Below are 13,966 nucleotides of genomic sequence, written 5' to 3'. Positions count from 1 at the left end.
AGATGGAAAGATAGATAGAGGAAAATATTCCAGAAAAGGTTATCCCAACTCACATCGATGTGAATATTTTAGCAATACAACATCAATAGATGTAAGCAGATATCGAAAATTATCGTAAAGGTTCCGAAAATTATTTGTTCGTTGGAATGGTTCAGCCCACATTTTCTAAAGTATTGAATAATTGAATTGTTTCTCCGGAAAATGATCGATACCTGTACAATACCCGGAAAGGCCCGGAGCTGCTTACAGAGTGTCACCATGGAAGTGAGATGACATTTGAGTGCTCTCCAGAAAAAAGGGAAATGGATTCAATTAGGGAACAAATCAGGATCTTGCACCTTGCTGAAATAAACAGCATATAGATCTGAAGGAAGCTGTTGCACTTGAATTTGAGCAGATTATTCGTGTACATTGGTGTACGTTCCAAAGAGACAGGCACAATTGTTTCCAGAAATAAACCAGGTACAAATCGAAGTGCGCGAACTCGAGCGGTTAAGGCACATATTTGGAAAAATACAGCCGATTTGTCAGGAAAAATGACTCGCAAAACGAACATGAGCATGATTCTATGCATAAAATAACCAAAATTGATCCTGTATATGGATCCATTAACCCTTTCTCTACGTCAGTGTTACCGCTGAACGGAGCACTGCGCCGAAAAGTATGCATACCGTGCTAGTGTGATCGATTTGCAGTATCACCCTGATATCGTCTAAACACGACGCTCATACGCACGACTCATCGCGCGGATGTCGCCTATAGACGACGCTCGTAGCGAAAGGGTTAAAAAACAAACCCTTGCACAGCTGTCACTAGCGTATAAATATTACATCTCCTCTGAGGGCAATTTTCAGTCTCTTTCTACACTCAAAACAGCGAACATCGTTTATTCTGCTCGTTTTGTTTCATCTTCGTTTCCCCTCGAGCTGTGGACGCGAGCGAATATTTCAATATTCTTCTGGCATTGCAACCAACACATCGAGCCGAGCCATGGCAAAGCAGGCGTAATCATAATACTTTTCGCTATATTATGAAGAGAAAAATCAAGCTCGGTCATTATCGTCGGTTCACAAGGAAAATGATTCCCCTCTGGAATGCGTGGGAAGTGTGATTTAGTTCCGCGTTCCAGTCGCAAAACTGTCTCCACCAAGGATGACATCTACGCAATACCACTGCAACTGCCTCATTGTGGCGTATTTTGCGAAAATATCTTTGGCTACATCCTTACAATAATCAATCGACTCAAGAACTAAAGCCACTTGATCATATGAAGCGCCAAAACTTCTCCGTTTAAACTCTGTCGAATCTTGAAGAAAATACTGACTTTCATCATAAAATCATCTTCAGTGATGAGACTCATTTCTGCCTAAATGGCTTTGTCAGCAAGCAAAATATAACTTATTGGTCAGATGCAAACCCACATGTGCTTCAAGAAACACCATTGCATTCGCAACAAAATACTGTTTAATGTGGTTTTCATGCCGGAGGAGTGATTGGGCCCTATTTCTTTGTCGATGAGGACGACCGTCATGTGAACGTCAATGGAGAAATGCGCTATCGCGACATGTTGGAAGATTATTTTTGGCCAGAATTGGATGATCTTGACATCAATGATATGTGGTTTCAACACATTACAGTAGATTCATTGAAAAGTAAGTTTGGTGGACGTGTTATGTCGGGGAATGGATTGGCTTACTTTTTATGGGGCTATACCAAGTAACTGGTCTATGACAACAAGCCAGCAGCATTAGAAGAGCTCAGAGATAACATCCAACGCGAAATTCGCAACATTTCGGTCGAAATGTGTAGCCGAGTAATGGGAAATTGGGTCCAACGGATCGATCGCTGTAAACGGACCCGTGGTGATCATATGGACCCGAAATCGAATTTCATTCCTGAAATGTAAAGACGCGTCCACATTACGCCAATCGGCCTTAGCCGTCCGGTGAAGCCGACTAAATGCCGACGTGCCGAAAATCGACTCAAATCAAACCGAATCCAACCCGAAACAAGTGGGTCCGGATCGAAGGAAGTCGAACCAAAACAAAACGAAGTAAATTAGCGTTGACGACATTGTGCTTCGTGTGTTCGTGACGGCTTCGTGCACCCGATGGGGCGTCCACATTACATAACGAACCGAATATGCCGCCTGGTACAGGCCGATCGGCATTATTCGGCATAATGTGGACGCGCCTTAAGAGTAAATTTGAACTCAATATCACAAAAAAAAATTATTAAAAAAAAGGTTGATAAGTCCCTAGTGAAAAACCCGTTATTTTTCTTTTTTTTAAATTCATATCTTCATTTTGCCATATTAATGCTATACTTTGTTAGATTAAAAGAGTTTTCTAATAAAAATATTTTAGAAAATATCAAAGATGGAAGATATAGAAGTTTTTAATATAAAATGCTGTATTTGGGTAAGCTTCTTTAACAGTATATTTAAAATGTCATTTTTTTTCAATCTTTTTTTTATCTTTTCAATAACCTGGTTAAACATCATATTTGAATCAGACATCTGGATTTTGAGTTTATTTTGAAATTTTCTGAATGATAGATCAATGTTTTTGAATAGGCCGTTCTTTTCGTTCTCCGGGTCTGTATAGGTTTGATGGGTAATTCAGCTAATCGCAATATAGAAATGGGCTTATAAGCTTCGCAATTGCATCATGCACGAAGATTGTTGCTACTATTATAAACTAATATTCATAATTAGAATAGTTACAAGCTGATGAAGTGAGGGGGTTCAAAAAAAAACGTTGTACCATGGCGTACACTGTAGTATATTGCACCTGACTGAATATGACACCTTGTCGATATGAAGTTACCTTGTGTATAATTAACCCTGCACCGAGTATCTGGTTTTAGTACATCTACACATAGAGAACGATATATGTGGTCGTGAGAGCGGGAGAGTCGTAGAGGATGACAGATAGTAACGGGATTCGTTTGACAGACTCGGTCAAGAGCGGAAGCAACCGTTTACTACAATCTGGCGACGAGGATTTTAAACTCACAATCTGAAATTAATAAACGAGGAAAAATGGTAAGAATCGCGGATTATGATGCGGAAAGTTTAGTGAAAAGGTTTGGCATATAAATGGGCTGCTGATAGCCGGAATATACGCCGGAAAGTTGGGGCAAACGAATGAAAAACGATGGAAAAAAGTGAGGTTATGGTTAGCGTCACCTCCAATGGCAGAGAATTTGTCAAAATTTTCTTTCCGTAGATGAGGAAAAGTGAGAAGTAGATAATTTCGTCAAAGAGATTTCTACCAAAAAAATTTGTGGCGGAAGCTATCAGAGTTTCCCTGGGGGAGGCAGAAATCTAGAGATCGATGAAGTGTGCGAAAATCAGCAGGATTTTCCAGATCAAGGGAGTGTGCGAAAATCAGGAGGATTTTCCGGATCAAGGGAGTGTGTGAAAATCAGGAGGATTTTCGGTAGAGGTGGAAATCTTAGGGATTTCTCCAGAATAATAGTGGCGGGAGTCATATGGTCTTTCCTGGAAGAATGCGCATGGATTGAAATGGATTGGAAAAAGAATCAAGAATGAATTTGCGCATGGAATGATCGAAATAGTTGGACACTGGAAAAAAAAATTCAGATTTGTCTATAGCAAACTTAAAATTGTTTTCTCGAACCTTGTTTCAGATGCAAGATTCCCGACCAGTTCCACCATTTCGATGCGATCAAATCGAAGCCGGAAAGCTCGCGAAGGAATGGAAAGCATGGAAGGAAGGACTCGAATGTTATTTCGCAGCGTATGATGTTATTGATCAGTTTGCTAAGAGAGCGAAACTCTTGCACCTGGGTGGTCCGGCATTGCAAGTCGTGTTTAAAAACCTCAAGGACCACGATCATGTTCCGTTGGTAACGTTGGAGCCCAGATGGTATGATTGTGCCATCGAGAAGCTGGATGAGTTTTTCGAGCCTCGTCCGAGAGACGAAAGCTTAGGCTGATGAAGCAAAAGACCGGGGAACGGTTCGCCGATTTTGTGATCCGACTGAAACAGCAGGTTTCACATCTACCTGTCAGACGCGGTGGTTGAAGGATGTATTTCCAACGAAGTCCGCCGAAGAGTCCTCCTGAAGGATTTATCCGTTCCGGAGATCGAAGCCCTGGGAATTGCGCAGGAAGTCGTAGACCAGCAGATAGAAGAGATAGCAGTTGGCCAAAAACCCGAGAAAGTTTTCAAGATCGAACAACAGGGCCATGTTAAAGGCAAGTCTACATCAGTCATGGCAAAACCAGTGGACAAATCTTGCTATAACTGCGGTCGGCAAGGGCATATTGCCGCCTCCCCCGTTTGTCCTGCTCGTGGGAAACAATGTCGTAATTGCAAAAGCTACGAACATTTCGAACGGTTGTGCCGGAAGTCAAAGCGATCGGTAGGCAGAGACTCGGGCAGAGATATGGGAAAATTCGTCCGATCGATGGAAGAAACTCCAAAGCCGACTGAAGTACTAATGGAGGATCCGGATAAGAGCGATGCTAAGGTGTATTACGCCTTCTATTCAGGGAACGAATCGAATGTTATTACGTGTGTGATTGGTGGCGTTTCCGTTGAGATGCTGGTTGACTCTGGCGCGGATGCCAATCTTATCAGCGGAGAGATGTGGCAGAAACTAAAAGGTAAACAGGTAGAGGTGTGCTCTTCAACGTAGCTCGCGCATCTTGCGTGCCTATGGTAGCGCAGTACCGCTGGTGATTCTCGGATTATTTGTAGCATTTATTTCGGTTGGCGATCACCGCATTCGAGCGGAATTCGTCGTTGAAGGAGGGCAACGATGTCTGCTGGGCGTGCTTAAGGTTGGGCTGAATATAAACAGCGTCGAAGTGATTCCCTTTTCGAAGATGAACGGTGTGAATGCAAAGATTCGGATGGACCCTCAGGTAGTTCCCGTGTATCAGCCAATGCGTCGGATCTCCGTACCACTGGAAGAAGCAGTCGATATAAAATTTGACGAACTACTGAAACGCGACATCATCGAGAAGAAATCGGGACCTACAACCTGGGTTTCGCCGCTGGTGGTGGTCGGAAAATCGAACGGTGAACCGCGACTGTGCCTTGATCTACGAAGAGTCAACGAGGCGGTATTGAGAGAACACCATCCAATGCCATCAGTTGATGATTACTTGGCAAAGCTAGGGCGTGGTCGACTGTGGAGCAAACTCGATATCAAGGAGGCATTTTTGCAGATAGAGCTAGATGAGGATTCCAGAGACGCGACTACCTTCATGACGCGACGGGGGCTATACCGCTTCAAGCGCCTGCCATTTGGGCTGGTCACGGCCCCAGAACTGTTTCAGAAGGCAATGGATGAGACACTGAGTGGCTGCGACGGGGTTTTTTGGTACCTCGACGATGTGCTCGTCGAAGGAAGCGATCTCAAGGAACATGATGAGCGGCTGGAACAGGTTATTGAAATAAAACTCATGATTTCTTGATAGAAAAACACGTTATTGATTTTTAGTCAGCTGGTTCCCTAACGTGTGTTGTTGCTCTTTCGTCTTGCTTTACAGGTTCTGTCTCGATTGAAAGACCGAGGCATTGAACTGAACTGGGAGAAGTGTCAGTTTCGTGTTACGGAGTTAGACTTTCTGGGACACAAAATCACCCAACATGGAATAATGCCTGCAAAAAGTAAGGTTCAAGCAATTCAAGCATTTCGAGAACCTCAATGCGAAGCAGAAGTCCGAAACTTCTTGGGTCTTGCGAATTATCTGACGAAGTTTGTGCCGATGCTAGCTACAGTCGCGGAACCCTTGCGGAGACTGTTGCATAAGGAGGTGAAGTTCGAATGGGCCGAAGAACAGGTACGATCATTCAATGCTATTAAGGATGCCATGGGTCGAATTGAGAATTTGGGGTTCTATCGAGTAGAAGATAAGACGGCGTTGATCACCGATGCCAGTCCACACGGGTTAGGTGGTATTCTAATCCAATTTGACGAAGTTGGTAACCATCGTGTTATCAGCTTTGCGTCAAAATCTCTGATTGACACGGAGCGCCGCTATTGTCAAACGGAGAAAGAAGCGTGAGGTCGTCACACATGCCGCAAATTCTTCTGCTTTGATGTGGCAGGATATTTCAAAAGCGAGTAAAGAGGACACAGAAATTCAAGAATTTCTAGAGTTTCTAGAAAAGGGTGAGGTTCAAAATTTGCCGATCGTCTATCGCGTGATTGCCAACGAGTTATGTGAGCTACAAGGTGTCCTTATACGGGGTGACCGTATTGTTGTACCGTGTTCGTTGCAGGAAAAAGTGCTGTTGACCGCTCACGAAGGACATTCAGGGATCACGATGATGAAGAATCATCTCCGGTCTCATGTTTGGTGGCCTAAGATGGATGCGCAGGTAGAAAAGTTTGTGAAAAGTGGCAGAGGATGTACATTGGTGAGTGCTCCAGAACCTCCAGAACCGTTACAACGAAGCAAACTACCGAGTTCTCCGTGGCACACGATTGCATTGGATTTTTTCGGTCCTTTGCCGGAAGGGCAACACCTCATGGTTGTAATAGACTACTATAGCCGTTTCATGGAGGTTTTCGAAATGGAGACAATAACGGCGTACGATGTAATAAGAGAACTTTCAATTATGTTTAGCCGATACGGAATCCCTTTCGTACTAAAAGCTGATAACGCTCCTCAACTTCGCAGTGATTGTGTAGATTTGAAGGAATTCTGTGAGGCAAACGGTGTCAGACTCATGAACACAATCCTTTACTGGCCACAATCGAACGGTGAGGTTGAGCGACAAAACCGTTCGATCGTCAAGCGTCTTCGTATTGCTCAAAAACTTGGACAGGATAGGTCAGTAAGTACGATATATCTGTACATCCAAGCATCCTACAACAGGAAAATCGCCGGGTGAACTTATGTTCGATCGTCGCATTAAAAGTAAGTTACCAGTCATCTCGTCTTTTCAAGAAGATGCGGAGGTTAGAGATAGAGATGCGGTACGGCGCGGAGCAAAAGAGAGTGATCTGGAACAAGGCGACCATGTGTTGCTTAAAAGGATGCGTAAATCTAGCAAACTCGATGCGGACATCAATAGCTAAGAATTTGTTATTTGTAGAAAGACTGGGACAGATACAATCATACAGTCAAGGGATACCGGTAAGCTATACAGACGAAGCTCTGCTCACCTTACGAAAATCAATAATCGACACGAAACTCCTGAAGATGGAGAAATAGAACAGGACAATCTAGAATCGTCTATGGAGGCAAATTTCCCTTCAACTGAACCTATTAAAGACCCGGAACCGGTTCAATCGTCGTCAGGTGTAACCAAGCGTATTAGACTACCTCCAGCAAAGTACGCTGACTATGTACCACATTAAACTGCCAATGATCGGAATAACTCCACCTTGAAAGTGTGATTACATAATAATAATAAATAAATAAATGACACATAATAAATGCTTGCTATTTCATTTATTCTAAGGGGGGGTTGTAGTATATTGCACCTGACTGAATATGACACCTTGTCGATATGAAGTTACCTTGTGTATAATTAACCCTGCACCGAGTATCTGGTTCTAGTACATCTACACATAGAGAGCGATATATGTGGTCGTGAGAGCGGGAGAGTCGTAGAGGATGACAGATAGTAACGGGATTCGTTTGACAGACTCGGTCAAGAGCGGAAGCAACCGTTTACTACATACACGATTCCAGCCCTTCTGGTTATCTAAAACAAAAAAAATCGAACAGATTCTAAATCAGTAAAGATGTCGCTATCGCATGAACCTCGGACAAGTCCAGGACATCTTTTTTGACATAATGGTGGCTGTTTGAAAAACAAAATGCGGTTTTAAACGCTTTTTCTTACGTTTCCCGAATTTTTAAAAATAGTAAAATTTAAAAAAAATATAATTTTGTAGAGGTCATTGTTAGAAGATAGATGAACAAATAATGATATAATCGATCGTAAAAATACTCTTTGTTTTATTTTCACGGAGTTCGGAAAAGCGTCCGAAATTCGTGTCTCTACACTAGAATACCCCCTTAATGCATCTCGAACATCGCGTTAATCTACCGAATCATGATTTTGTCATGGCTGGAAAATATAAGCTTGTTCCGTCTGTTATTGCAGGATGCAAAATAAAGCAAGGGCACCACGATCATGCTGAAGTAGTTCTATGCAGTGTTTCAATATACGTTATAGTTTGTTCAGGAAGTCGCTGTTCTTCGAATGCATTTTCTCATGGGCTCGATTTTCAAAGTCGAAGCCCATGTAGTCACTACACTGTAGTCGCTTTTTACGCGGGGGATGCGGCACGTAAACAGAAACCGCGCAAATTTCAAAATCCGCGTAAAATAACCGCGTAAATTCCAAAATCCGCATAAAAATAAACTGGGTAATTTTCAAAATCCATGTAAAAATCTAACAAACAGTGAATTAGTAGTTTCAAATGCAACCCATACTCTAACAGTTGATTACATCAATTTTTTTTGCATGCTACAACAGGGTGGCCACTCAATTTCCATATTTGAATTCCCGCATTTTTCCCGACTTTTTCCCGCACGATTTCACGAAATTCCCGATTCTCAAAAATAAAAAAATTATAGTATTGTATCATTAGATAAACATTGATTTTTGAAAGCCGAATTGCGAAAATATTTCGCAAATGGACGGTGCGTTATTCAGCGACAGACTTTGGGTTAGATGTAGGGTTCAGGAGATACGGACGAGATTGTTTCTGAAATATATGCATCTAAGACCTGAATCGCTTTGAACAGAATTGAATTGAGTGAATATGAACCGTGAGTTTCGATATCAATCTCTTCTTTTAAAACTAAGAAAATAAATCGTCTGCCAGAGCAGTGCTGACTGAAAATAAATTGTCGTTCAAGGGGTTAAAGTAATAACCCGAACTTAATTATTTCATTAACTATCGCAAATAAAATTACACAGAATAACTTTCTTGTTAAAATAACGCTGGACAAAAAAGCTTAACAGGAATAGGAGCATATGAAACGAGATGAAGTAAATAACACGAAGTGAGTAGCACTTTTTCAATGATGCTGAATCTGACTCCTTTTTCTTTGAAATGCGTCCCATTTTTACTCCAGAACCTTTATTTATTTTAAGAACTTGTTTCGGCCCATATGTTGAATCTACATTTCGACTATCAAACATTATTTTTTCCAAAGATACGAATGTTTCTATTGGATACCATAAGAGAAAAGAATGTGAATTAACACACTATGATCAGAAAGTACCGTTTTTTTTTGTTTAAATGTACCGTGCATGCGGGAACCAGTTTAGTTATTTGTTATTTGTTTTTATTAAGTTGGTACGACCTCAAGACGCACATCTGTTAGGTTTTAGTGCTATCCAATCATTAGTGTCTGCTGACAATTCAGAGATTTTACATGATGATAACGCGCCATCACACCGAGCCCGAATTGTACTGAATTATTTGACCAAACATCAAATAAATACCATCGAACAAGCACCTTATTCACCTGATATGGCCCCGTGCAACATTTTTTTTGTTCTCCAAGTTGAAGTTGCCAATTCGTGGAAAGAGATTTCAGTCGATCAAGATGATTAAAGAGAATGCGACGAGGGAACTAAAGGCCATCTCTATCCTACGGCTTACCAGGAACGCATGGAGGACTGGGTCAAGCGTTGGCACATGTGTGTTGCTTTAGATGGATCATATTTGAGGGGCTCAGAAGGAAAGGGGTGTAGGTGACTTGATCGGTTTCACTTATCCAACTTTCTCTTTAGTTAATAACTCAACTGCAAAAACGTTCCAATTTGAGTTTGCTATAGAATCCGACAGAATGGGTTCTGATCTATCTTCCAGATTATCAAATACAGCTAGGAATGTGTTTGCAGCTAAGTCGATATAGAGAAATGGATGATGTCACTTACACCCTTTTCATTTTGAGCCTCTCATTTTGAAGGAGATAAAATAAATTTGCCTGATATTTATCTCTATTTTGTTTTATTTAAAAATTCCCGGTACTTTCTGATCATAGCGTAGTATTATGTTTTTAGGCGTTATTACAAATCCAGTTCAACATTCAACAGTTTCTAATTTTCTGGGTTTTCAAGGCTGCTGGGCGTCAGCCAACATCTTCATTTTTTACGTTCCTTCGCTTCAAATTTCGAAACTAATTTTGTTGAAACAAAGAGTTCTTCATCTTGGTACATCGAAGAGAGAGAATTGTTGTATCTCGTGCGACGTTTTCATACGCTAACATACAGTATAATTTTAGATCGGCAAATAAACACTGAGCAAAAAATCCCGACTTCATGAAGCATTTCCCGCTTTTCCCGAATGGGTGGCCACCCTGCTACAATCATGTAATCTGTTTCTTCTTTTATATCTCAGCTACTAATCAGTGATACAATACAAATGTCACATCAATTAGCATATTGAATTTTTACGCGGTTAATGCGTATCGCGTTAAAAAAACCGCGTAAATTTCGAAATCCGCGTAAAAAAAATCGCGTAAATTCCAAAAACCGCGTAAAATAAAACCGCGTATAAAAAAACCGCGTAAAAAGCGACTTCAGTGTACTTGCATATAAAGAACTTCCGTGTGAACATTTGATTCCGACTTGTGCAGATATCAGATTTTTTTACGTTGATATTCTCATTACTTAAAAAAAGCTCTAAAATTTTCAAACGACTTTGAGTTTGGGTACAGATTAGTGTTACGTAACATAAGGGCGAGGAGGGGTTCCTCTTGCGTTACTTTTTGTTACATAGGGGGGGGGGGGGGGTTGGTTTCAAAAACCTCATTTTTAGCGTTACGTAATTTGTGCACGACGCCTAATCATTTACAGTGTGTTTCTATAAATCTATTCTCGAAGAATGGTTTGGTTTCTCAATGGTTTGGTCATATTAGTTTCTGGGGCCGGTGTCTTGATTTCCAACTCCGCCCAGATGGTATCCTTAGTTAGAGCAGACGTACATTCAACGATCTTCCCTGAGATGCAAACATAATGTGAAAAGATGATGACATAATGTGAAAAGATGATGATTATATGAATTAGAAATACTCCAAATTAAAATTAATTTTTTCGACTCTATTGACGAATTTACGTCAGATTTACAAGCAAATGGCGCAGCGAGTGAAATGGTGTGTTTTAACTTAAATTTTTTTTCAACTAGGTAAACGATGAGTAGCATTTGTTGCGCTAGAAATACTGCAAATCCTTCTCGTATCGGCCCCTACATAATCAATAATATCAGCCAGCTTAATATGATATCGATTTCATCGCCAATCTCAAAACTATTCATAACCTGTATGTTAAAATTTCGAAGATTATCTATAACTTTGGTAAAATCGCGTGTTGAAACCATCGTAAATATACAAAACTCTAACTTTCTTACCATATACTGAATACATTTCATGGTTGCAATGAAGCTTTTAAGTGCGAAGAATAAACAAACATCATCACTTTCGTGGTTCGGAGCTCTAATGTAGGTGTTGCATGAGCTGATTCAGCTTAGCGTAATACGAGAAGAGGGTGGTAGAAAGGGGTCGTGTTTGCGTTATTTACTGTGATTTGAGATAGGAATTTCGTTATGTAAGGGAGGGAGGGGGTCCAAAACTCGAATTTTTAGCGTTATGTAATTTGTGCACCATGCCTGATGAACAAGCGAATTGAATGTATAATTTCGTAGTCCTACACCAACAATACGGTCGCGTCTTGAAAACCACCCCACAAAGCTTCAATAAATCGCTGGGACATACCACATTTTTTATCTGTTAGAACACAAATAAGCGAATTCCAAAGTTCGTCTGTCCGAGCTATATGTATCAATCTATGTTAAAGTTAGTCACAATTTCAACTGCTCGAAATTCTTCCTCCTTTCTTTCTTAAAGTTGCTTTCTTTTATTCCATAAAAAAACATTAATGTACAAAAATATATAATTAATGATTAACCAAAACGTGAGAACTTCGATGTGACGGTGTGAGTCTCTTGATACAAAACTTGCATACAAGTCGGGCACTCAGCTGCAACTCACCCGCATTCTCGCACGTATTTTGCTGATGTGATATGCACACGAAGAGCAATTGTTGCACAGCTTACTGTGATTGATGTTAAGATACTTGGAATTCTGACTTATGTTCTTTGCTTACACAGCGCGCTTAGTAATTATTCACTAGGACTTATGAACACCATACACGAAGGTGCCGGGACATCCCGACAAATGCCCAGACGAATGTGCGTAAATTCCCAACCATTATTCAGTCTTTTTCAATGTCAATGAATTCTGGTTCAGGAATTTAACATTAGTTTTAAATAAACGAATTGCTAACATGTTATTGACATCATCTAATTTAAATTCAACGATATTCCTAGCCGGATGGCGCTTTCCTGAGGCACCATAAAATAGAGATTTCGGTTCGATGGACCATTCATTACCATACGTACCTCAGCAGGCTGTTAGTTTTTGTCGATGTGCTGCGATTCCAGTCGAAGGAGGACATTTGAAAAACAAAATCAACGCTTAACGTAATAGTTTTTTTTTTTTATCCCATTTATTTATTTAAGGCTCATTAGCATTTTAGCTGTAACAGAGCCGAATTTTAATCGTGTACATGTCACATGGTTATCATATATCTATAATTAGCACATTACACAGTTGCCATTCTTCGGCGCTAGAGTCCCTTCTATACCATCGCATATGATACATATTTACACAGTAGCCATTTAGGCGTAAGAGTTTTTCCTTCTGTTCATACATTATCCAGTTAGACCGGACAGCGGAGACAGTTGTTTGATCATTGTTGAGTTATTTATAGAACAGCAGTCCGATGTGTCTTGCAGAGCAAAGCAGTTGCACGGATGAATCGATCTTATTTCGACCGTGGATCGATCTTCATCGCTGATGATTGTTGCGTGGACGTAGTTATTCTGTAACAACACAAAGATGGTCAATGAGATAATAGTTATTTGTAGTGAATATATTTATAATGCATTATAGTGACTTTTATGATTTTATGTCAGTGAGAATACAACTCCAATATGTTTATAAATTGATTGCATAATCGCGCGGGATGGGCGGACTACATATTCGACATAAACAACGTTGGAACCGATGATCCCGTATCCTCGCATCAATCCGTTCAATCCACTCGAGACGTGTAACAAAGAGCACAAATAACGAAAAAAAATCGCAACCCGAGGTCCACCGTTCCGCTGCAGCATTTCGCGGACATCAGCGTAATGTGTGTATTGTACTTTGTTTTGTTTCCTCTCTTCCTTCACCTTCGCTTCCTACCAAACTATCGCTGGAATGGACTGCGGGCGGTGGCGACTGTTTGGCGGGTGCACACCTGCATCGTTTTGTATAACACATAAACCTTGTGAGAAGCACGGGGGATCGCAAAGACGGTGACGACGCCCGACGCTGATGTTAATCTTTTAACTCTCCCGCGACTTATTGGCTGAGCCCCCGGTCCGGTGTCCGGAGGACGACTTTCAACGAAAGTGTTTCCAGAGCAGGATGGGTACTTCGGGCCAACAATACACAAATGCAAAATGATTTCGGATTTTGTTTCCATTGATACTTGGAACCGAAAAGCTTTTAGCATTCGAGGTCGTCGCACAAAGGAAGCTTGCAATCTGACGAGTTTAATGATCTCCACGAGCGCTCACCTTTCGGGGTGATTTGTCGGGTGAGGAATGTCCGCATGTCGCCGGAGGGTACAGGAGATTATGGAGTGGCCAGCCAGCCAGCCAGGCCGGTTGTCTGCTCACACCCACTCACGATCGCGCGCAAGCTCGTTATTCAAATGAGCCGTTTGTTTTCTCTCACCTGGTCGCGGACTGTTTGGCGTTTCTGCTCCTACACCTCGCACATGCACATGGTTTCGATTTGCGGTAAAAAATTCATATTTTACTGTCTATAAAGGGTTAACTGGATTGCTTATCCTAGGAAAAGGAAGCTGTCCTTCCAACCTCAAGATGATTCGTTCGGCGT

General features: G+C 41.2%; 1 protein-coding gene across 1 annotated transcript; it reads left to right on the top strand.

The window, feature by feature from the left end:
• The first annotated feature begins 6,080 nt into the window (after nt 1–6,080).
• LOC129767159 (uncharacterized protein K02A2.6-like) lies at nt 6,081–6,878 on the top strand. Its single transcript, XM_055767780.1, has one exon. The coding sequence runs from the start codon at nt 6,081–6,083 to the stop codon at nt 6,876–6,878; it is 798 nt and encodes a 265-aa protein (XP_055623755.1).
• Nucleotides 6,879–13,966: the final 7,088 nt, after the last annotated feature.

This window comes from Toxorhynchites rutilus, chromosome 2 (genome assembly GCF_029784135.1).
Source record: "Toxorhynchites rutilus septentrionalis strain SRP chromosome 2, ASM2978413v1, whole genome shotgun sequence".
NCBI lineage: Eukaryota > Metazoa > Arthropoda > Insecta > Diptera > Culicidae > Toxorhynchites > Toxorhynchites rutilus.
This window is presented reverse-complemented; position numbering and strand designations above follow the sequence as displayed.

Bases quoted from the DNA above. Each gene is read 5' to 3' on its own strand.
- LOC129767159 (XM_055767780.1), top strand. From the start codon at position 6,081: ATGTGGCAGGATATTTCAAAAGCGAGTAAAGAGGACACAGAAATTCAA.